The sequence below is a fragment of the Sminthopsis crassicaudata genome, chromosome 3, assembly GCF_048593235.1.
Source record: "Sminthopsis crassicaudata isolate SCR6 chromosome 3, ASM4859323v1, whole genome shotgun sequence".
In the NCBI taxonomy this organism is placed as follows: Eukaryota; Metazoa; Chordata; class Mammalia; order Dasyuromorphia; family Dasyuridae; genus Sminthopsis; species Sminthopsis crassicaudata.
Window position 1 is genome coordinate 346,535,818 of NC_133619.1, and position 25,977 is coordinate 346,561,794.

Sequence of the window (25,977 nt, forward strand, 5' to 3'; positions counted from 1 at the left end):
TTATCACTCTCCATCCACTCTGCTTTGCTTTCTGACATTCCCAAATGTTTTAGAACACATTGTGTGAGGGTGATTTAATGTGGCCTGTCCCCTTCTGACACATGATTCACTGTTCATAACCAAGGCAGCCTGGAAAAAACTCTTCTTAAACACTGAGAAATTGAAGGGTATAAAATTTAAAAATTTCTTTGCTTAAATGGTTTCCTGTGAATAATACAAGTCTACTTGTTGTCCCCGAAAAGGAAAACTTTTTCCTGCTTAGACCAGAATTCTGTGGTAGAGCTTAGCCTTTGAAATGTGATATCACACTAAGGTTTATTCCATTATTTCTCAGTGACCTCTGAATCAGGGCTTTTTGTGGAGTCTGATAGTCAGGCATGATTATTCAAACATTTGTCCTCATAGTGGACTCAGACTTGGAAGGAGACAAGATTTCTAGTCTTGTTCAGCTGAATAAAACCGACTGTACAATTCCTGGAAAGAAATTTAGCCTTTTTATATCTATAAGACATAAAATCTGCATGTGCTCTCAGGGAAAGGTCAAGGAGGAAAAACAAGTATTTCATGTGGCAGGTACTGTGCCAAGTGCTTTACAAACATCTTATTTGATCCTCACAAAACCCCATTATTATCCCCATTTTACTGTTGAGAAAACTGAGTCAGGAGTTTAGTGATTTGCCTAGGAGCATATAGTTAGCAAGGATATGAGAATGGATTTGAAAAATGGATTTTGACTCTGGGCCCAGAATTCTTAACTACTGTGGATTTCATGTGTAAACTACATCAAATATGAATCTGCTTCAGTTTGCTATTGTGTTTTTCTGGATTTCGATAACAATAAAGACATGGTACCTAAGGCGTGTAATAGAGAATGTAACAATAATGTTAAAACATCTGGTTCTAGAATCAATAGATCATCCAGATTTTCCCAGCATTGACCAACTTGTACACCATATAAGCCCAGTCTAGATGTGTGTATGTATATGTGTACATATATATATATATATATATATATATATATATATATATATATATATATATATATATATATATATATATATATATATATATATATATATGCTATGTGTGTTGTGTGTACATATAGATATATTATGTCACTGGATCAGATTGTTACTTTTTTATTTAAGACAAATACTTGTTGAACACTCATTTCCTTTCCTTTGAAAGTCCCTTTTATTTTCTTCCTTAAAATATGTTTCCATACGCATATATAATTTATTTATTTTCTTCATTTATTTTGTATGAATTATTTAAGCACTGTGTTTTGGTGCTTAATTGGGTAAGGCATTGACAACCCTGGTGCAAATGGGAAGGGAATGAAAATATTTATGCCTAGTAAAATCCACTTAGATCCTATTCCCTGGAATGGCAAAGTTATTTATTTATTAAAAACTATTGACCCAGATAAATTGCCTGAGATCCATTATTACATTACTAGGTGAAGCATCAGACCTGGTGGTTAAAGTGAAAATTGGAATATCATCTTGTTCGATGTTTTTTAAAGGAACCTAATGTTCAGTTGCTTGGAAATAGAGTATGAACCTCTACAAATATCTCTATAACACCAAGTGCATAGTCACTCTCTGTAATAGAGTAATTACTATTTAGGAAGCAAAATGACAACTCAGTTGCCATCTTCTCAATCATTGCCTGATCTTCCTAGTTGAAATTAATCTTTCCCTTCTCACATTTTTTTCCTAGAATTCTTCCTTTGCCCTTATGGTAAACTCTTATCTAGTCATCTTTAACTCCAATAACTTCCTTTTGCTTACTATCTTCAGTTTATCTTGTTTATAACTATTTGGGGCATAGTAGTTTGCACATTCTCTCCCCTATGAGATGGTATCTTGAGAGCAAAAACTGTTTCCTTGTTTCTTTCCTTCCTTTCCTTCATTTTTCCATCCTTCCTTTGTCTCTCCTTCCTACCTACCTCCCTCCTTCCTTCCCTCTTTCTTTCCTTCCTTTCTCCTTCCTTTCCTTCCTCCCTTCCTTCTTCCTTCCCTCTTTCCTTCCTTCTCTTCCCTTTCCTCTCTCCTTCCTTCTCTCCTTCTTTCTTTCTTTCTGTCCTTCCTTCCTCCCTTCCCTTCTTCCTTCTCTCCTCCCTCCTTTCTCCCTCTCTCCTTCCTTCCCTCTTTCCTTCCTTCTCTCCTCCCTTCCTTCTCTCCTCCTTTCCTCCCTTCCTCCCTTCCTCCATTCTTCCCTTCCTCCCTCCCTCACTCCCTTCCTTCCTTCTTTCCCTCTTTCCTTCCTTCTCTCCTCCCTTCCTTCTCTCCTCCCTTCCTTCCTTCCTTCCTTCCTTCCTTCCTTCCTTCCTTCCTTCCTTCCTTCCTTCCTTCCTTCCTTCCTTCCTTCCTTCCTTCTTTCCTTCTTTCCTTCCTTCCTTTCACAACTGCTAAGTGTCAGAGGTCAGAATGACTCATCATTTTTTGGGAAAATGGGACCCTTAGACTTAAAGTGATTTGTCCAAGGTCAAATATGAGAATTTTAGCTCAGGTTCACTAATTCCATTACTCCATAGATTAATATTCAGTCCTTCTCAATTCCAGCTCTAGATCTTTATAAACTTTGAATCATTGCCTGGCACATAATATTTACATAGTAAAGTTTAGTTGAATTATAACATAAAAACAAGAGCTGCCACATATTTGGGGTGTCTGTAGTTTCAGGGCAAAAGTTAGAATAGCCCAAATACCAAAGTATTTTCACTACCTCTTAGTTTTCTAGAATGGAAAGAAAGGAGAAAGGCAACCTCTCTACTAAAAGACCTACATATATGTAATAACTTTCTTTTTCCTGCATACATAAACACACATATTCAGTTTCATTGATTGTATGGCCTAGTTTATTCAAAATAAATTCTAAATCTGTTTTACTTTTTTTTTTGTCTGTATTAGCTATTTGAAAGAGATTTTTGTTTGTTAGTTCAATTTTTAATTTGAGAAAAAGGAAAGAAGAAACTCAGAGGCAGGAAGATAAAGAAGACAGAGAAAGGCAGAGCTTTAATAAAATTTAATCAAAATTAATTATACATAATTGAATAATTTCAAACAACTGTTCTATATCATCCAGAAACATTTGTCTTCTTATTGCTCTATGGCAAATCAACTTCGCTCCACTGTCACAATTGCTAGTTGTTTTTTGTTTGTTTGTTTGTTTCTTTTTTTAAATAATGGCATGAATTCATGAACTTTGTGATTAGAATTGTCACCACTACCTGAAATGTGCATAGAACTTCATAGAATTGTAACTAGAGTCAGCTAATGGAGTTTTACCCTCAAAGTGCTGAAACTTATAGCAGCAATGATACTCCTTTAAATCTTTCATCAATATAGAAATTGTAGTTAGCAAAATAGAATAATAGGAATTTATTACACAGCTAGATCCTCTTTCTACTCTCCCTACAATTACATGACAGAAGTCTGCTAAGAGACCCAAATTTTCAATGTGAGCAATTATACCTTGGAAATCAATAAATAATATAAATGATAGCCTTGGTTTCTTGTTTTTGATGATCTATATTTAAGAAAGTGATGAGGAAAATATTAATAATTCAGATTAAACTTAAATTTCTATTGTATGTACGTTTTGCTTTTTTCCCTAGAAATCCAATTGCTAAACATTTGCTACCTGCTTTCATACTCCAGGGACCTTCTTGCTATCTGGCTTCACCCTTCTCAAAATAATTTTTTTTGGTTGATTTCAACATATATACCATATGCACACATAAGTAGAGATTTGTATAATTTGAGGCTAGTAATTACATATTTTCAGGAGTTATTTTCAGATTGTGATTCTCCAACTTTTGCAACATTTATATCTATATGTGTCTCTCTCTATGTATATGTATTTATAGATATTTCCTATCATTTCTTCTTTTTTTAAAATAGGTAGTTGGAGTTGAGTGATTTGCCCAAGATCACATACACAAGTGCTAAGTGTCTGAGACCAGATTTAGACTCAGATCCTCTTAAATCCAAGGTTGCTGCTCTATCCACAGTTTCATCTAGCTGCCCCTCCTATCATTCTTAAATTCACCATCTTGCTTATCACTTGGATTCAGTAACTTTTTTGCCAAAATATTTAAATTTCTGAGATATTCATCTATGATAGTAATGTATATTATATTTGTATATTTGAATTTGAATAATATTATATATATGAAATTGGAAATGTCTCAGAAGATTTGGATTGTATAGTTACTAAACTATACATTTCTACAACATGGGGTCCATTGTAGAGCCACTTTCCTGTCCCCTTCTCCTAACCCTCGAAGGGTCCTTGTCATTAGGAAAAAGAGCTCAGGAAAAACTTTGAAGCTCTGACCATCCTCACATACCACTGTGACACAATGGAAAAGAAAAACAATATCTAGATGTCCACCACTTTGATTCCATTGTCCAAAACTACCCTGGGAATAGAATTATGCTACTTACCTCCTGCCTAAAAATCTAAATTATAGCCCCTATTTATCTAAAAATGGTCCTCCTCCCCTGTCTGATAGGGCCTGAGCCACAATCCCAAGCTATAAATACCAAGTTAACTCCTCTCTCCAGGCTCTCTCTCTCTCTCTCTCTCTCTCTCTCTCTCTCTCTCTCTCTCTCTCTCTCTCTCTCTCTCTCTCAGGTTAAGATAACAACAGCTACAAAATGTTAGACTAATTGCATTCTCAATCCTGTATCCTGCTTACAAACCCCAATTAGCTAAAACCCTATATAAGTTCCCTGACTCAATTCTTCTGTGCCGAATGCTTTGGACAAGAGTCCCATCTGGTTGGCTAGTCTAAAACTCTCTACATTAAAAGATTAAAATCCAATCTCTGTCTTACCTCAGTTTCTCTGGAACTATACCATGTTTTCTATTTCTCTTATCTTCCTAGGAGTGAACTTTGTATATTTATCCATTCTCACATTGGATTTTAGCTCTTCTTGCCTTTCCTCAAAAATACTAGCTAAGGATGAATTGATTTTCCCAAGATTTAGAAGAGTGGTGGGGAAAGAAAATAAGAAAATCCCAATGTGAGTCACTGTGAGGCTCTTCTCTAGAGACAGATGGTGCTGGGTTGTGTTTATTGAGTTTTTCAATATATTACACAGAGCCAGGACAAGGTGTTTGTGTGCCCTAGGCAAGGTTTGAAAATTGTGCCTCATGTGGGTTACTTTTCTATGTAAGCTTGGAGCCTTCACTATAACATATGCAACTAGAGTTATCATAAAATGAAAACCTGCTATAGAGAGCAGATCTTTTGGGCACTAAAAATGTGATCATTGTTTGATCTGATTGACTCTGATTGAATATAAATAGCAGTCATTTTTGCTTTGGCCAGAAACCCTGAAGGTGTTCCCCTCCCAGATATGTTTATTCATTTATTTATAATTTTTTTGAAAGAGGAGATTCTTGCTTCAATTGCCACATAGCCTTAATCCCTGAATGAGTGTGACTTCAGTCAAAGTGAGACCTGTTGAAGACCTTAGTTTGAAAAGTCAAGATCTCCCATTTCATCCAGGGCCATCTCTAGTCATCCTGATATTTTTCTGGCCACTGGACCCAGATGGTTCTGGAGGAGAAAGTGAGGCAGAGGCAGGTGACCTTACACAGCCTTCCTGAACTTCAATCCAATTCAGTTGCATATCATGGCATCAACTCCTTGATGTCATAGTCCTCTTGGAGAGCAAACAACAAACAACAATAACAATATTATTATTATTAAGTATTCTTCTTGTGCTTCTCTCTAAGCTACCTATCTGCTTCTCCTTAAAATTCTTTGGATAGTAAGATGGCTAAAGCATTAAAACTAGAGTCAGGAAGACCCGGGTATTGCTTCATTCTCTGATATTTACTAACTTTATAATTGTTTAAGAATATATAACCTCTCTGTGCCTTTATTTCCTCATCCATAAAATGAAGAAACATATCTTTAGTAGCAGCTGTACAAAGTTACTGTGAAAATAAAATGAAAATATATTTATAAAGCACATCACAGACTCTAAAGGGTTCATGTTAAAGCTTGTTATCGTTACTATTTTTATTTTACATGCTAAATTTCATTGTAAAAGTTCAGGACCTTTACAATTGTATGTGATAATGTTCAATAGAACTGAAATTAGGGAATAGTCAGAATTAATCCAGCATATAGTGTAGTGAAAACATTGTTACATTTGGTTTCAGGAGAACTGAGTCTGAATCTCAGCTCTCTTACTGACTTATTGTGCACCTTGGACAAATTTTCCAATCTTTGAGTTTTAATTCCCTCATCTATAAAATCAGCTCTAAATGGAAATTCCAATTAATATTGCTAAGTAACCCAAAAAGGACAATTATAATAATAGCTTAGATTTACATAGTGCTTTCTTATGATAATCTTATAAAAGAGGTATTTACAATAATTATAGTTATTATTACTATTTTACATATAGGTAAATGAGGCTCTGAAATATTATGCCCTATCCAAGATCATATAGCTGATGAAAAGCAAAGGAAAACTATAAACATTCCATTTACATTCAAAGTTATAAATAATATTTGTGAATTTTACTCCATCTTATTTTTACTCACTATTTTCTCGAAGCCTTTCTTTTACCCTATCCCTGTTATCTTATCTTCTTCCCCATTTCACCCCCTTTTCAGAGCATCCCCTTTTCCTACCCCTTCCCAATCTCAATCCACACCCCCTCCAAACATCCTCCCTCCTAAATCTCAATCCACACATCCCTCTAAAAGTACCTCCTTCTCTCTATTCCCCAGTTTTCTCATCTCTCAACACCCTTCCAGATATACACATTATCTTCAAGGACATGAATCCAGCCCTTCTGATTTCAAGTATAATCAATCCTCTTTCTACTACTCTGAATGTTTTTGAGTTTTATTTCTTCCCAGCTCTGCAGTGTGATTCCATAGGGCAGAGATGAAGCTGGACAAATGAAAAGATTGTGGTAGAGACTGCATAAGAGAGAGTTGTTATTATAATCTTTTCACATCATTTGATTTTTATTCCTGAATGCACCTGAGAGACTTTATATCTACTCTCCCTATTCAAATAAAAAGGTATTTAGTTCCCATCTCAGAAGAGGAGACATATGAAATGTAGACTATTTTGTAGCTGAGAACTCCATATGACTTTTCTCCTCTGCTTTTGTTGTTTTCTTCTAGGTCCAGGGTGCCTTAGACACCTTCTCTTTTACCAGTTTAATTTCCATCCATCTTTTCAGGTCCAGCTCATGTACCCTTTTTATTTTTGATAATAACTAATTCCTTCAGACCTCACAAAGCACTTTATTCTATGATACATCAACATATTTGTGTAATATTCTATTTTATAACAATTCTTAAAAGCACTTATGAGCTAGCTAGTTTGTGGGAGAATCATTAGAGCTTTGGGTCTTGAGTCAGGAAAACCTGAGCCCAAATGTGACCTCAGACACTAGCAGTGTGACTCTGAGCAAATCATTTGGTTTGTTTGCTTTAGTTTTCTTATTGCTGAGAGAGTCAAATAAGGTAATATTTGTACTTTGAAAGGTGTCTGGCACATAATAGGTGCACTTGGACTCATTCTTTTTTTCCCCTCTCTCAAGCAATTGATCAGTCAAGTACTTATTAAATGCTTATTATATGCCAGGCACGGGGGATGCAGGTAGAAAGAATGAAACATTCCTACTCTAAAAGAGCTTTCTTTGTAATGGATGGTAGTGGAGGTGGTGAAGGAAGACAAGTGCATTTAAACATATATATATATATATATATATATGCATATATATGTATATATATGAAACATAAATATAAAGTAAATAAAGTATAAACAAGTAGGTAAATGCAAAGTAATTTCAGAAGGAGGGCAATAGGAGTTGGTGGTAGAAAGACTTGATGCAGTAAATAGTGTCTGAAGTACATGTTAAAGGAAACAAAGGACTGTATGAATGAGTTTATTCCAGGCATGGAAGTAGGAGATTCTGTGCTCTATGTGAGAAATAGAGAGAAGACCCATTTGGCTGGACAATGGCAAAAGGGAGAAAAATGAGGCTGAAAAGCTAAATTGGGGTCAAGTTCCTTAGGATTTTCAAAACTAAAGGGAGGAGGTATTTTTTCTTCTAGAGGCAATGGGAAGCAGCTGGACATGGTTGAGTGGGGGAGTCACCTGGTCAGACTTGCACTTAAAAGAAATTTTCTTTGGTAGTAGCATATAGGATGGATGAACTGAAGTGATAAAAGACTTGAGGAAGAGATACCAAATAAGAAACTGTTGCAATAATTTAAGTGAGAGGGGATGAGGGCCTGAACAAAGGTGGTAGCTGTGGAAAGGGGTTACATAAGAGATGGACAATAGAAATACTCATCCAAATGTTATTATCCTCATTCTGCAAATGAAGAAAAAGGGTCATGACCATTCATGGGGCTGGACTTCAATCTAAGTCTCACTTTTAAGGTCAATGCTCTTCCTATTATACCAGACTGTATGTAGGTGTTTTATTCCTCATTAGACTGTTTGCTCTACATAGAGAAGACAATAAATGTTTATCAAATGAATGAAGGAATGAATTTAGATGTTCTGAAGAGAATTTAAAACGTCTGGGTTTGCACTCTTCCTCAGATTCTTATGAGCTATGTGACTTTGGACTTCTCACTTAAACTTTGTGAACCTCAGTTTCATTGTCTGCAATACTGGCATAAAAAGAACTCAGGGCTGTTGTGAGAATCAACTTCTTTCTCAAAGTTGCCTAACTAACTGTCTGACCTCTTATTTTCCATTTCTTCTGTCTACATCATACACTCACTGTAGGTGTATAACACTAAGGCTATGTCCTGCATTCTCTTCTCTTTTCTCCCTGTACTCCCTCATTTGATGATTTTATTATTTTCTATGGTTTCAATGTGATACCCCATCAATATCCATTTCAGTATCTTTCCTAAGTTTTCTTTTTGTTTCTCAAGTTTCTTAAGTTTCATTTTTGCTTTTACCACCAATTGTGTAGAGGCCATTTAGAACTGGATATTGGTCCTAAATAGAATTAGTGATCTCACCCCTTCAAACATCCTTTGAATTTACCTGTTACTGCTCATGACACCATCATCATTGTCCAGTCCCTCAAGTTTGATACTTCACAGTAATCTTCAATTCCTCATTTAAACTGAATCCACATATCTAATGAAATGTCATATTCTGTTATTTCTATCTCTACAACATCTGACATAAGTCACTTTCTTTACTCACACAGCCACACTCTAATTGATGTCCTTATCCCTTCTAATCTGAACTGTTAGAACAGCCCTCCTCATTAGTCTCTCTGATCAAGGCTCCCCCCCACTCTAACCTACACTAAGTGCAATTGTAGAAGAGATTTTTCTAAAATACAAGTTTGACTACTGGATAAACAGTGAATTCTTGTTACCTCTAGGAATAATACTAATAATTAATAACACCAATCATAATATCTAGTACAATATAGTTCTTAATATATACTTGGTGCTTTACAAATATCTGATATAATGCTTATGGCAACTATATGGCATTATTATCTCCATTTTACAGATATGAAAAATGAGGCAAACATGACTTATCTAAGATCACATAGACAGTGTCTGTTTGATTTGAACTCTCAGCCTAGGGCTCCATCTACTCTATCACTGAAGTGACTAGTCTTAATACAGAGCTGTTTACTCTCCATGGTCCTGAAAATTATAGAGGCCGTTTGCTCTTTAGCTGACTTTGAGCAAGACATGTTTGCGGGTCTCGGTTTCCCTATCTGCAAATGGGAGTGTTTGTACTAGACAACTTCTCAGGTCCCTCTCAGCTCCAATCTATGTAACCAAGCTGTAGTCCCTCCCTTACCTTCAGCTCTCCTGTAAGACTCCCTGTCCAGGTCTCACCTTAATTTTTACTCTGTGCAAATCTCAACTACATCGTTGTTTTCTGTTGTCGAGTCAAGCAAAGGCACCTCCCACCCAACAGGACAAACCTTCTGTAGAACAGGCCACTGGGCAGGAGAACCAACACAGAACCAGCTGCATTAAGCAGGACACTGCTGCTAGATCGAGGGGAGGAAAAGGGGAGCAGGCGGGTTTCCTTCAGGTGACCCCACCTGCACTTGTTCCGCGATCGTGGAGCAGAGAACAATCCGTCCTTCGCTTTTTACCCCTCCCCCGCCCCCACTTTAAAACTTCCATCTCCAGCTTCTGCAATGGCCTGGGTGTCCAGAGAGTGAGTGAGGGGCGCCTGCCAGCGGAGGCACCCCTAAGCTAGGGAGAAGGGATCACAAGTTGGGCATGCTCAGTGGCCTGGGACAGGTGAAGGAGGCAGCTGAAGGTTGGGCAGGGAAAGGCAGAAGGCGATGGGGGAGGGAGAGGAGAGAGAGGCTGGAGGAGGAAACTTCGGGAGGGCGTGTGGCTGTCTCTAGGTTCCTCCGTGGAACACGATCTAGGAGCCCGACAAGCTCAGTGTCCGCTGCTCATGAATATGCACGAGCCACCTCCCTGTGACGTCACGGGCCGTCCCAGGGTGAGCGCCAGAGCAGCTTCGGGTCCGCGGCAGTGAGCGCTATTGCCAGCCACGGGAGCGGTGTCCGCTGAAGCTGGGTTTGGAGGAGCAGCGGGGCGGCAGGGGCGGCAGCAGCTTCAGCGGTGTCCGGAGCGCAGGCAGCCCAGGGAGGCCGGCCGCACGGCTCTGCAGCGAGCAGCTCCTTCTCCGTGTCGAGCACCGGGTTTGCTAGGAGTCCGAGTGGGCTGCAGCCCGTGGGCGCGCTCGGTCGCTCCAGCCTCCAGGATGCTGCTGGGGATGCTATGGTGGGTGCCAGTCCTGCTCTCGCTGGGCGTGGGGAGCAGCAGCAGCAGCGGCGGCGGCAGCAGCCGCCGTCGCCGCCTTCTCGCGGCTAAAGGTGGGTGCAGAGGACGGCGGGGAAGTTTCCTTCTCCTGACAGAGTGGGGCGATGTGAGTGGCGGGTGGGGCGGAGTGGGGGGCTGTCTGCAAAAGAGCGGGGTCTCCTGGGTCCGAGCTAAGGGAAGCCAAGTGATCGAGGCGAATGCAATAGCTTCGTTTCCCCTCTTTCTCCCCTTTCTCGGTTGTACTCGCGCGCGCCCCGCTCTTTGGCAGTTCCCCATCATTTTTGGCCTTTCCGGGTCTTCCCTCCCCACCCCACCCCAGTAACCTGCTCATACAGCAAACGGAGCCCTCGGAGACTCAGCTGGCGGCCACCCGGCACTGACCTATTTGTACGTGGGAGGATGTGGGGTGGGAAGTCAGAGAGGACCGGCTTTAAGGGGAGAGAGAGTGCAATTAAAAAAAAAAAAAAAAAAAGCCTGGGAGACCAACTCAACTTTGATGTTCCGACACTTTCCGCCCTTGGGGGAGGGAGGAATCTGATTTAGTCCCAATAATGGAGCCTCGAAGATGCGGGGGTGGGGAGTGTTACCCAGAGACCCAAAGTAACTGGTCTAGCAGGGGGTAGGGTTGTTGTGGAAGGTCCCTTCCAAGGAAAGGCGAGACAGGTGTTCGCTCCTTTTCCTCAGATGACTGATGGATGAACAACTGAATATGCCATAGAGATGCAGAAGCAGACGAGGACAAAAAGTTTGAGACACCGATGTCCCGAGTGTTTGTGGAAGGTGCGAGTCTCCTGAGGAAATGCCTGACCTCGCCGAGCTAGTAAAAGTAGCCGAGTAGTCTGGTCCAAGGAGCTAAATGTCAAACCGCAATCTCGGCGATCTCCATCCTTCCCCTAATTCTTGTCTCTGAGAAATACCTTTGAATGACCCAACTGTCCTCGTCCCCAGGCGAGCACCTCGCCCTTTGTTAAGGTTGCAGCTACTAGCCTCGAGTGTACGGAGTAGATTGGAGTACGCTCCTCCCACGCAAATCTAATAGCTGCCTCCAGGCGAGGCCTTAGGGCTTCCGAGGAAGGGGGTGGGGAGTTGTCGGGTTTGAAATTGGCAAATTCTGTGCTTGCCGCCCTTTGGCAGGAATTGGGTAGGTGGGCGAGGGCTCTAGAGGTCGGGATACCTCGGACTGGCTGAGAGGAGCCGCTGGGTGAAAAGCAGAGTAGGCTACTTCAATGCAGCATGGGTATAACCTGTTGCTTTTTCTTGCTGTTGACAAGGCAGACTCAGGATTAGGTTGGGGCTCACAGGAAACCAGGGAGAAAAACTGGGAAAGAAGCCTGCTTCCAGAAAGGATTTGAGGTGTTAAATCGATCGCGAAATCTTATTTTGCTATTTAAAAAAAAGAGGAACGAGGGAGGGGTGACAAGGGCATGGTTGAGCATATCAGAAAACGAGACATGATATCAAAGCAAACCCGCATGAAGGTTGTCTGAACTAGAACTAAAAGGGGTACAGGAGAAGTGAAAAAAATCTCTGGTAGTAATTAGTCTTCAGGGAGATTGTACAAGAGCTGGAGAGTTAACGGCTCTGCCTCTCTCTCTGCTTTTCTTTCTTGTTTTAACAGATTGAGAAAGTGCGATTAATTCCATTTATTCATTGTTATATAAGTCACATGTGTATAGTTTTAAAACATTTTCAGAGGGAAGAAAACCTTCTAATTTATTCCAAGAGTTTCTTTGCATGCTTGAGGTAGTTCTTCTTCTTCTTCTTCTTCTTCTTCTTCTTCTTCTTCTTCTTCTTCTTCTTCTTCTTCTTCTTCTTCTTCTTCTTCTTCTTCTTCTTCTTCTTCTTCTTCTTCTTCTTCTTCTTCTTCTTCTTCTTCTTCTTCTTCTTCTTCTTCTTCTTCTTCTTCTTCTTCTTCTTCTTCTTCTTCTTCTTCTTCTTCTTCTTCTTCTTCTTCTTCTTCTTCTTCTTCTTCTTCTTCTTCTTCTTCTTCTTCTTCTTCTTCTTCTTCTTCTTCTTCTTCTTCTTCTTCTTCTTCTTCTTCTTCTTCTTCTTCTTCTTCTTCTTCTTCTTCTTCTTCTTCTTCTTCTTCTTCTTCTTCTTCTTCTTTTTAAAGATGGGAGTTGTAGTGCTTATAAAAATGCATCCCTATTGTTGTTAAGTAAGGAGTAACCAACCTAAAGAGAAATAGTTCTTTTTAGAATGCCAGATTTGATGGCATTCTTGGAAGACAAAATGTAAAGGGCTTCTTCCCTCAACTATCCTCACACTTGTTGGAACAGGCTAGTTCATATTTTCTGATCATTTGGCTCACTTTGTTAAATTCCAAATAATAAATTCACGAACAGAAACTTGCAACTCAAGCAGTGATTCCTGTGTTTGTTGTGAAAGTTCACATGGCCCAAAATTAGCCTCATTCAGTAACTTTGGATGTGTTCAATACTGCTTTTTGTTTTGTTTACATCCATGATGCTTAGTCCCAGTAGTCTGAACAGTTTTTTTTTTCTTTAAAGAACAAGATGAAACATGATAATAATGATAACAACGTTTTATTTCTTCAGAAATAGTTATATTAACTGTTTTGGGGATCTTTGTTTTGTATGTGTTCTGCAGTTTTAAAGTAAAGATATATTTTTCTTTGAGGACATAAAGTATTCTATTAGTGAGTGGCTCAGAACAGGTGTCCCTTGAATTCCATTTTTTTTATATTTGGTTTCTTTTCCATCCAACCACTGGGTGGCTGCAAAGAGCATTTTTTTTTTTTTTGCTGCAATAATTTTTTAGACAAATGTGTAATGGTTGATAAAAACAGAGACATTTATTATGACATTTTAGTTGGTGTTTACAGGACTAGGTTTCCTTTCCACTTTCCATGCATTTTGGGGTTTCCAGATCTCAAAAATGGTTCAAATAATATTAAAGATAATAAAGAACATTTTCACTTATAATGTATCCTGCCTCCGCTTTACCAACCTTTTTTTTTTTTAACTTTTGTGTGACTAACATCACTATTATTCCTGTCAATAACATAGGAAAAGATTGAGAATGGTATGCCTGGAAGATTGGGGGGGTGGTAGTGGTGAGATTGCTTTCTTCTATCACACAATACCATACTGTATTCATCTGTAGGAACAGATTTGAAGCCTAGAGTTAAACTGGTTTACAAAGAGTTGAAAGCCTCTTTAGGACTGCAGTCTAGAAACTCACTGCTCCCTGGTTTGAAGTCCTTGTAAGATGTCGTGTCTGCTGTGCACAGTTTGTGCTGCTTTTGTGCTCTTTGCATCTTGCTGTAGGGAATAGAGCAGATAATCCCCGATAAATGTTTTGAGTTTCACAGCATCACAATTCTCTCAGTGCTTTGCTACTCTAGAATTTAAAAAAAAAAAAATGTAGTAGAAAAGTAGTTACTGTACCATGTACCATCAGCACACTTTCTCTCTCTCTCTCTCTCTCTCTCTCTCTCTCTCTCTCTCTCTCTCTCTCTCACTCACACACACACACACACACACACACACACACACACACCCCTTCACAGTATACTGACCATACAATAATATTAGTATGTTTATATTGGAGTACATGTAGAAACTGTATTATATAACTTGCCTATTTTTGTGGGCAAGAATAATGGGAGAGTGCTGGGTCCAGATGATCCGCCCCCCCCCCCCAAAAAAAAAGATATGTTTTACCCAAGAGGTAAAGGAAGAAGGAAGACAATTAACCTTCTTATAGGATTTAGTTACCATGTAAACTAAATTTAGAGAGGGCTCAATACTATGCATTGATAATTCATTTATATGCTACTTATTTGACTCCTAACACCTTGAACATATAGGTCATTCAAGAGAATATTTAAGCAATCAATCATCAAGTCTTTGAAAGACTGCTGAGTCCAAACCAGTATTAGTGTTTCAAAAAATATTATACTAAGCATATTTGGTTTATAGTCAGTTACAGGGACAGCATTTAAATATTTCTAACAATTAAAATACAATCGAGTTAAGTGCTAAACTATGTGCTAGGGACTCCAAGCTGAGGGGGGAAAAGAGGTGATTGTGGTCAGGAATAATCGAAAAACACTTCTTGAAGTAGATGGTACTTGAACTAGACCTTTGAGAAGGGGTCAGATTTGAAAAGGCAGAAAAGAGGAGAAAGGGGGGGGTGGGGAAGAAGATATCTGGGCATCTTTACAAGAGAATAAGAAGCCCCAGGCATAGTGCTCCCTGATTCTCAGACAGCTATAATTCAGATTCAGTACTGAGGTTTCTTTTCTAATATAGTCCGCTGAGCCTCATCTTGCGTTTTAGTGCCAGGAATTGTAAGCCTAAGCGCTAGGGGATGTGGGAAGCACTGATGACTCTCTAAGCCTGAACTGTCTCTGTTGGAGTCAGACCTTATTATTTACCTGTGTTGCTACCTCCTTTAGTGATGATACTGCCCAAAGCAATGTGGGCATGCAGGATCATTTAAAAGAGAAGGCAACAAGGTAAGTCTGCAATCACTCTTATCTGAGCAAATCAAAACTTTTGCTGCCAGAAACAGCAGATGTTACTTTCTCTCTCACAGAAGCTCAAAGGATTTCTCTAACTATTCAAAGAGCTACAGCCTTAAGCACTTGCTGAAGGGATGTAAATGGTTTGAAATGCTTTGGGAGAATTACCCAAAGTCAACTTTTTTCCCCCAAAATGTCATTTTGGGCTTGAAACAGTGAGATTTCAATAAATACCCCAAAGGAAAAAGCATCCTTAAAAAAACAACTTATTTTTTTTCTGAAAGAATATCATAATAACCATTTCTGATAGGTAATTTGAAACAGCTTGCTCCTAGTTTTAAGAGTGGCACAATAAAAAGGCATTGGCACTAGAGGTAGGGAGAGCTGAGTTCTAATTTTATCTATGAAAGTTATTACCACACAGTGATCTTCATAAGTTGCTTGTTTCTCTGAACTTAAGGCTTATATAGGGAAAAAAAGTGGAAAGAATATTCGAACTGGAGCCAAAGGCCTTGGTTCAAATTTAGCTTCTGTCTTTGCCCATGGCAAAATCATTTAATCTCTGGATTCCTCTCTGTCTTTTTATTTATAAAATGAAGGGATTTGGATTAGATGGCCTATAAGGTTCATTCTTGCTTAGTTCTATGATTCTGTGATCCTAATCTTTAGTCAGAAAACTCTTTCCTATCTCTTTCCCTGACTTGCCTCACTCTAGAAATTAGAAAGTTATTTTTTCTTCTGTTGAGACATTGAAGGCTTCTGTTAAATTGTAAATTAATTCTGGAGGGGAACAAATTTCATTATCATCCTTTAACATTTTAATACAACTTATTTATGGTCACATGATTTGGAGATTTTAATAGAAATGAAAAGTAAGAAAGTATTTCTGCTAACCACTGAAAAACATCTCAGCTGAAAGGGGAGAAGGGAAAATCGAGGTAGCTAGAAGTTAGAATGAGAACCCTGGAAGCATTGAGATCAGACACAAAAATAAAGAGTTGTTGAAATCACGTTCTGCCTACTTCACAACTTTGCTAAGTCCCATAGACAAATTGCATGGAGAATTCTGGAGTACAGGAAGAGTTCAGGAAAGTTTGGTCAGCTAGTATATATTAAGTGTCTGCAATGTTTCAGAGACAAGAAGAGGTCTTGTGGGCTGAGGGATTAGGCAGGGAAGGTTTAATGAAAAAGGTGAGACTCAATTTGGGCCTTGAAAGATAATTCAAATTTGGATAGGCATAGAAGAGTGGGATATTCCAAGTGGAACAGTTAAGAACAGAATGTATAGATGTTGCACAGTCATTTTCAGTTTTCTTGACCCCATCTGATGATTTCTTGGTAAAGACATTGAAGAGGCTTTCCATTTCTTTCTCCAACTCATTTTACAGAGAAGGAAACTGAAGCAGAGTAAAGTGACTTGACCAGGATCGCACAGTTAGTAAGGGTCTGAGGACAGATCTGAACTCAGGAAAATGGATCTTTCTGACTTCCAGCCTGACCAACCCTCTATCCACTGCACTGTCTAGGTGGCCCAGAAAGCCAGGAAGGTAGTAAAAAGAGGGTTGGAAATGGAGTTTGAACATCTGGATTTGAGACCTAATTCTATCAATTAAATACTCTATAGCAATGAGCAAATCAATTTCTAGACCTCAGTTTCCTCATCTGTAGAAAAAGGGGATTGTATAATATGACTCCCAGTGGAATTAATAGAAAATTTCTTTCACTAAAGAACAAGGATTTCTAAAAATCATCAATTGGTTTACCTTTTATATTACTCCTTTTGCCATGTGAGCCACCTTATACCCAAAACTCAACAAGGAGCAGCTATAAAAGCAAGGGCAAAACCAGAGCTGCTTATTATGGTTCCCTACCTCAAGATCCCCAGAAAATAATGCAGAATTGTAGGAAAAAAGTATTTCCTGGGGGAAATTTTCCTGATGTGTGCTTATTATACTGGCAGATATGGATTGTTGCTTATGGGTTGAAGGTATTGTCCTATAAACCTTAGCCATTCTGCTTTCATGTCTTTTGACAAGATGTTTCTGCCAAAAAATACATTCCCTGGCCCAAACTCTGCATTATCTCAAAACTACCATTCTAATGATCTAGATTAAATTTCTACTCTTCTGCACTAAGCATTCTTCATTTGGGTTGTGCACTTTAAGAACAAATTATAAGAACTGCATTTCAACATAATTGAAATAAGATTTGTAATCCTATGTGTTTTATTTTATGAATTTAAAAACATTATTCTGGGAAGAGTCTATGGACTTCATCAGACTGCCCAAGGCTGATACAAAAAAAGTTAAGAACCCCTGCTCCAGGAAATCAACTTTCTTCACTTACCTGGCTCTTTTACCACACTTCTACACTTTGCATTCATCCAGAAATTTATATAGTTTTCTTTATATTATCACATGCTTACTTATAGCTATTGCATTTCATATATCTGCTCTCCTTTGATTTGTTATCCATTCATTTAAGATACGTATGTACAAAAATATACATATATAAAACATACTTACACATATATATGCATATACACATACATGTATGTCTATTATCTAGTTCAATAGATTTAGTGGAAGGAAACTGATAACTTTCCATTTTCTTAGACACCAGATTATATCCAGTGGGGGCAGGCAATAGCATGTCATTAAAGTTCTCTCTTAAGTAAAGTTTGAATTCTGCTTTCGTCATTTCAATTTTTTTTCAAATTGTCTTAATCTTATAGATTTGTACAGAGTAGCTACCACTGGAAGATATATATTCACAGAACCTCTGTGGGGGTATAATTTTGGTTAGACATTTTTGTAATGTCCCTTGCAAATTGCTTACATTATATAAATAAGCTATGCTTATTTATATAATGGACTGGACTACTTTTCTAGATGTTCAGGAATGTAAATGGTGTGATATCATGAAAAAAGCTAAATATTGGGAGTTAGGGAATCTAGGTTCTATCCTACTTGTACTGTTGACTTGTTGTGTGATAACAATCAAGTCACCTTCCTTCTGTGCTATAGTTTGTTTATATATCTGTAAAATGAGGGATAATAATTTTATACTATCTAGTTCAGAGTTGTATGAAAATACTTTGCAAAACATAAGAAACTATGTAAATGTGTGTTATTACTGGAAGTAGCACTTAATCTCTCAGTTTCCCAGTTTGTGAAATGTTATAGCTGTGGCTGATTTATCCACCCTATTCTACCTTACTGTGAGGTATAATGAAATATCAGATGTCAAAAGCCTTTAAAATTCATAGAAACATTGTGTAAATACAACAATAATATTCAGACATTTGCATGGGACTTTTTAATTCAAAATGAATTATTTTTTATTCTGTTAAAATTATTTTAAAAGTTTAATTTTGCTTTCAGGAGAAACTTGAACTTAACATCATTCCTTTTCTAGTTTTTTGATGTATAGTCTGCATATGTCACACAGCTGGTGGTCACCATGGTTACATGTTGAATGCAGCAACAGCAGTTGCAGACTCATAAATTTTCAGTGAAGAACAAGTCAAAATGGTTAATATTATGTCAAGTAGATGTGTCATTTCCCAATTTGCATGTATAACTGCATTGCAGCAAATTAATTAAAGCAGATAAATGTTAATCTAATGCATGTCTTCTTATAATTGATGAAATATAACCATTATAAGAATCTTTGATTTATTATTTTAATTTATAAAATGCTGAATTTTACTATGAAGTTAAATACATTAATAAAAGAATCTGATCCATCTATAACATTAGGAAAATAATCACATTTCTATAAATTAATCACTCTGTAAAAAGATATAGTTCATTAACATCATGAACCAAAAGTGTTAGATGTAAATTAGATTAACCTTTTTGGTGACACTTTCATTTATATTGTACATTCTATCAGAGTTCAAAGCACTTTACATATATTAATTCAATTAACCCTCCCTAGACCCTAGCTAAGTAAGCACATATATCAAAGTTCGAAGGGAGGAGAAATGAAATGTTTCAGAAATATCGAAGTTCTACTCTCTAAATGCATTATTTATGACTTCCTTTGCAGCAGCACAGTTTATCCCAGACTTACATAGCCTTAGTATTTGATTGGGTGTTTATGCTTTTTCTTTTGCTGATGGGACACAGTTAATAGTTCTCTGCTTTCCTTCTTCCTTTCCAGATATGCTTCTGCCTGTTTAATAGGGTCTGCTGTCAGAACACTTATGGGGGCTATGAAGTAGGAAAGCTACTTTGTGTTGACTGGATCTGTTTACATGGCTAAGGTAGCAACCAGTTCTATCTGTTGTCTTTTCTGACTTTTTGCATCCCTTGGTTTTCAGAAAGTCTAAAGATGCAGTTAGCATGCCAATGAATTGATCAAACTTCCCCTAGCTAAGACACTGAATGGTTGCTTACCTTCAAGCTCTCTAAAAATGCCCTTTTTACTTTGTAGTTCTCTCTGGGGAAGAAACCCCTTTTTGTTTTTGCTTAAAGCGTGTGGATGGAAACTACTCACCCTCTCTCTCTCCAGCCTCACTGATGACATAACTGTGTTTGGCTCTGAGAACAACTTAAAAAGTTTACCCATAGATATGGACACAGCATAGGCTGTTATGCAGGCACCAGCTTTGAGGTGAGCATTTGCTTTGGGCCACATCTTATGGTTTAACCACAGGTCTATGGTTTAACTAGAACTTCCCAACTTTAAAGTACATTCATACTACAGAAACAGTATTGACCTGGGAATAAAGAAACATGGATGATATTGCTACCAGAAAACTGTGTGACCTTGAGCAAGTTAACATTTTTGAGTTTCTAGATTTTTCTTTTTTTTTTAAATCTGGTAAAAAAAAAAAAAAGAAGTTTGGTTTACATGATCTTTAAGGTTCCTGAAAAGTCAAAACAAAACAAAACAAAAATACTCCAAATAATTTTATACTGTCAGAGCAAGAATTATATTAACTAAATCCTATTTGATGGGTTAGAGACTTAGGTTTTGGATGTAAGGTGCTAGAGATTCTCTTCTCTCTCCCTTAAAAAATCTTCTTAGTTACGTTTTCTGTATATTCAATCTCAACACACCACAGAAGAAACAATGAACATCTTTATAGCATTTTCGAATTTATAAAGTGCTTTATATACATTATCTCCTTGATTTCTTCCAATGGCCCTTAGAAATAAATCTTACAATTATTATTATACCCACTTTATACATAAGGAAGTTCATGAGATGTCATTCATAGTCACACAACTAATAAGTATAAGAAGTAAGATTTAGGAGCAGCTAGGTAGTGCAGTAGATAGAGTGTGAGGAAGATTCATTTTGTTGAATTCAAATCTGGTCTCAAACATTTAGTAGCTGTGGGACCTTGGGCAAGTCATTTAATTCTGCCTCAGTTTTCTCATCTGTAAAAATGAACTAAAGAAGGAAACGGCAAACCAGTCTAATACCTCTGCCAAGAAAAACTCAAATTGGGTCTGGAAGAATAAGAAATGACTGAAACAACAACAAAAATTCCTAATTTAAAGTCCCCACACTTTTCAACATTTCTCTACTTGTTGTTACTCCCTCTGCCACAACCCCAGTACAGTTTCCCATCGACAACTGACTGGACTGTAATAAGTCTTGGCAACTGCTTATTTCTATTCTTTTTTCTCCAATCTAGTTTTCATACTTTTGTCAGACAGCTTGTAATCTGTTCAGAAAATTTCCATGACTCTCTACTATTTACTACTTAAAATTCTTATTCTTTTGACTAACATACAAATCCCTATTTAATGGAATTGGAGCTGAGTCTATCTTTTACATTTCCCCCCCACAGAACTGCCCTATATCTATGTTATTCTCTAACCAAAGTGTGTAACTCTGTGCTCCCTAAACATGTCTACTTGTTCCCCTTTGTTCATGTTCTTCTCAATGCCTGAAGTATTTTCATCTCCATCTTTTTAAAAATAACTTTATTTTTCCAAATATATTCAAAGATAGTTTTCACTTATGCAAAATCTGGTATTCTATATTTTTCTTCATTCTCCCCCAACCCAGACAGCAAGCAATCAGATATAGGTTAAACATAGACAATTCTTCTAAACACATTTTTGAGTTTGTCATACTGCACAAGAAAAATCTAATCAAAGGGGGAAAAGAACATACAAAAGGAAAAAAGCAAGCAAACAAATAACAACAAAGAGGTGAAAACACTATGCTTTTATTTGCATTTAGTCGCCATAGTTTTCTCTCTGTGTGTTGATAGCTCTTGTTGAAAAGAGACATGTTCATCATAGTTCCACTTCCATCTTCAATGAATTCCTAGCCATATATTAAAGCCCAACTCAAATGCTAAATCTTTATCTCCTTGCTTAGAAAGTAACAATCTTTTTTTCATACAGTGCTTTGTGTGGGACCTCTCTAATTCACTTATGAAAATTTTATACATTATACTTACCTCCAACTCTGTCTTTTTTAGTTTGTTCAATTATTTTCAGTTACATCTTCACGACCTTTTTGGGATATTCTTGATAAAGATGCTGGAGTGGTTTGCCATTTCCTTTTCTAATTCATTTTATCCATTAGGAAATTGAGCCAAACAGGGTTAACTGACTTTCCCAGAGTCCCACAGCTAGTTTTTTTCACTCAAATCCAATTCTCTAACAAGTGAAGAAGACATTGCTCTTGTGATATTGGTGCTCTTTGAGATGAAGTACAACATAAAACATGAAAAGGAATGACTGGGAATTTCACATCTGTAGGTGGGAGGAAAAATTTTGACAGAGTTTTCCTTCCTCTCCCAGAAACTACATCATAATGGATGAAAAGGCTGTTCTTGTGCTTCTTTCTAACATGTTAATGATTTCTCAGTAAAAATGATTGATTTACTTCAGTTCACTGGAATTTCATCATTTCTTCTTAGACACCTGTATCAGAAGTTGCAGTATTTTTTTTGTCAATTTAACTAAACAAACATTGGATTAACTACCTACTAAAGAAGATATCAATAAAGATGGCATTAACTATCTACACATAGTGTGGCTAGGTAGCACCATGTATAGAATTCTGAGCCTGGAGTCAGGGAGATCTGAGTTCAAATCCAGTCATTTGTGTGACTTGGGACAAATCAACTGATCTGTTTTCCTTAGTTTCATCAACTATAAAATAGGGATAATAACAGTACCTATTTCTCAAAATTGTGAGGATGAAATGAGAATATTTGTAAAAATACTAAATTCAGTACTTGGCATGTAGTTGGTGCTAAACAAATGCTTATTTTTTGTTTCCCTTTTTATTATATGTAGAGCTCTGGATTTGGTCTAAGTGTGATCTCCCAGGCATTTTGTGATTAGTCCCTCTGATACTAAACTGGAAACATGAAGTTTTCCTATAAGTTGTCTGCAAATAGAGTACTGAGTGAACTGGAAGAGATTTTGAATTAGCAAGCAACATTTGTAACCTTTTAAATCATAGAATTAAATGATATTTGAGTCAGAAGAAACCTGAGATCATTTTGTAGATTAGAAGACTGTTACCAAGAGATATCAAGTGACATGGATTTGAGGGATGGGCATTGGAGGGGAGAGGACTATGGGGAAAAGATGATTGAGGGAAAGAGAGTTCTATCTTAGTTAAACTAATAAAAATTCCTTCAGAAGTTCTCTAACTCACCTTAGAAACTTTCTCCTTGTTAGTTATTATTTTGGAAAGGGAATCCAATTATTTCAGTTTTACTGCACCATCATCAGAAATGTCAAATTACTGCTTCTTGTTTGACTATTAATTGTTCTTTTTATTATGTTTAAGACTCTTTGGTGATTTATTCTTCTCTTAATCAGATGTCATGATTAAATATTTCTTATTACACTTGTATTTTTCTCACTAGAACAGACTATTTATTCTTTTTTTTTTTTTTTACAAATTAATTTCTTCCTTTGCGTATTTGAAAAGAAGAAAATATAGATTGTAACCATATAAGTGTCTATCTTTTATTTTTGAAAATAGCTTTTCATTTTCAAGATATATACAAAGATAGTTTTTAATGTTTACCTTTATAAAATCTTATGTTCCAAATTTTTCTCCCTGCCTTCTCTCACTAACTTCTCTAGACAGCAAGTACTCCAATGTATATTAAACATGTGCAATTCTTCTATACATATTATCTATTGTGCTGCACAAGAAAAATCAGATTAAAAAGGGGGAAAAAAACAAGTAAATAACAACAAAAAGTGAAACTACTATGTTATGATCCACAATCAGTTCCCATATTCCTCTCTCTGGATACAGATGACTCTCTTCATTAAAATAGGCCTGAATCACCTCATTATTGAATAGAGCCACTTCTGTCAGAATTGATCATTGTATAATCTTCTTGTTGCTGTGTACAATATTCTCTGGTTCTACTCACTTCATTTAGCATCAGTTCATCTAAGTCTTTCTCTCTTAGACATTTTGAAATCATCCTGGTGATCATTTTTTATAGAATAGCCATATTCCATAACATTTATATATCTCATTTATTAAACCAATCCCTAACTCATGGGCATCCATTCAGTTTACATTTCCTTGCCACTACAAAAAGAATGGCTACAACTATTTTTTTGTGTATATAGGTCATTTTTCCTTTTTTATGATCTCTTTGGGATACAGGCCCAATAAAAACACTACTAGATCAAAGGGAATTCACAGCTTGATAACCCGTTAGGCATAGTTCCAAATTGCTCTCATTGACTGAATCACAATTCCACCAATAATATATTAATTTTCCATTTTTTCCCACAATCCCTTCCAACATTTATCATCTTTTCCTGTCATCTTAGCTAATCGCTAATCTGAGAGGTGTATAGTGGGTACTTCAGAATTGTCTTAATTTGCATTTCTCTGACTAATAGTGATTTAAAGCATTTTTTTTTTCATATGACTGGAAATTATTTTAATTTCTTCATCTGAAAATTTTCTGTTTAAATCCTTTGAATATTTATCAATTGGAGAATGACTTGTATTATTTTATAAATTTAAGTCAAATCTCTATATATTTTAAAAATGAGACCTTTATCAGAACCCTTTGACGTAAAGATTTTTTCCCTAGCTTTCTACTTCCCTTCTGATCTTATCTGCATTGGTTTTGTTTGTACAAAACATTTTAAATTTAATATAATTAAAATTATCTATTTTACATTTCATACTGTACTCTAGTTTCTTTTTGGCCATAAATTCCTTTTTTTTCCCTTAGATCTGAGAAGTAGACTATTTTTGTTGTTGTTGTTGTTGTTTTTCTAATTTGTTTATAGTGTCACTATTTATGTCTAAATTGTGAACCCATTTTGACCTTATCTTGGTATAGAGTGCTAGGGGTTGGTCAATGCTAGCTTCTGCCATATTATTTTCTAATTTTCTTAGCAATTTTTGTCAAATAGTGAATTCTTATGCCAGAAGCTGGAGTTTTGGGGTTTATCAAATTGTAGATTACTATAGTCACTGACTGTTGTGTCTTATAAACCTAACCTATTCCACTGACCAACAACTCTATTTCTTAGCCAGTAACAAATAGTTTTGATGACTGCTGTTTTATTAATATGGTTTTAGGTCTGGTATAGCTAGGTCACTTTCATTTGCATTTTTCTATTAATTCCCTTGAAATTCTTGACCCTTTGTTTTTCCATATGCTAATGATTTATGTGGATTTATTTTGTATCCTGCAACTTTGCTAAAATTGTTAATTATTTCTAGTAGTTTTTTTTTTTGATGATTCTCTAAGATTCTCTAAGTATACCATAATATCATCTGCAAAGTGTGATAATTTGGTTTCCTCATTACTTATCTAATTCCTTTAATTTCTTTTTCTTCTCTTATAGCTAAAGCTAATTTTGAAGTGGGCAACCTTGTTTCACCCCTGATTTTATTGGGAATGTCTCTAGCTTATGTCTAAATGCTTGCTAATGGTTTTAGATAAATGCTACTGATCATTTTAAGGAAAACTTCATTTATTCCCATACTTTGTAGTTTTTTTTTTTTTTTTAATAAGAATGAGTGTTAGATTTTGTCAGATGCTTTTTCTGCATCTATTGAGATAATCATATCATTATCCATTGGCTCTAGAGGTTTTTCCTTAGGGAGTTGATTAATAATTTGTTCCATTTCTTTTTCCAAAACAGGACTGTTAAGTAATTTATTTCCTCCTTTGTTAATTTGGGCAATCTATATTTTTGTAAGTATCCATCAATTTTACTTAGATTATCATATATTTATGGGCATACTTTTGAGTAAAATAGTTTCTAATTATTGCTCTAATTTCCTCATCATTGTTGGAAAATCCTTTTCATTTTTAATACTAGCAATTTGATTTCTTTCCTTTTTCTAATCAAATTAACTAAAGATTTATTTATTTTATTGATTTTTTTCATCAGTCTCATTTATTAGTTCAATACTTTCCCTACTTTCAATTTCATTAATCTACCCTTTTATTTTTAGAATTTCAAATTTGGTATTAAATTGATGGTTTTTAATTTTTTCCTTTTCTAGCTTTTTTAATTGTATGCCCAATTCATTGATCTTCTATTTCTTTATTTTATTCAACTAAGCATTTAGAGATATAAAATTTCCTCTAGGAATTGCTTTGGCTGCATGTCATTAATTTTGCTCTGTTGTCTCATTATTGTCATTCTCTAGGGTGAAATTATAGATTG

At 36.6% G+C, this 25,977-nt stretch overlaps 1 protein-coding gene across 1 annotated transcript in view; it reads left to right on the top strand.

The window, feature by feature from the left end:
• Positions 1-10,531: 10,531 nt before the first annotated feature.
• CLSTN2 (calsyntenin 2) overlaps positions 10,532-25,977 on the top strand; it is a 939,093-nt gene continuing 923,647 nt past the window's right edge. Inside the window, exon 1 of the mRNA XM_074301665.1 lies at positions 10,532-10,883. Coding sequence (XP_074157766.1) covers positions 10,772-10,883 — 112 coding nt within the window. The 5' untranslated portion in view covers positions 10,532-10,771. The remainder of the gene's footprint in view (positions 10,884-25,977) is intronic.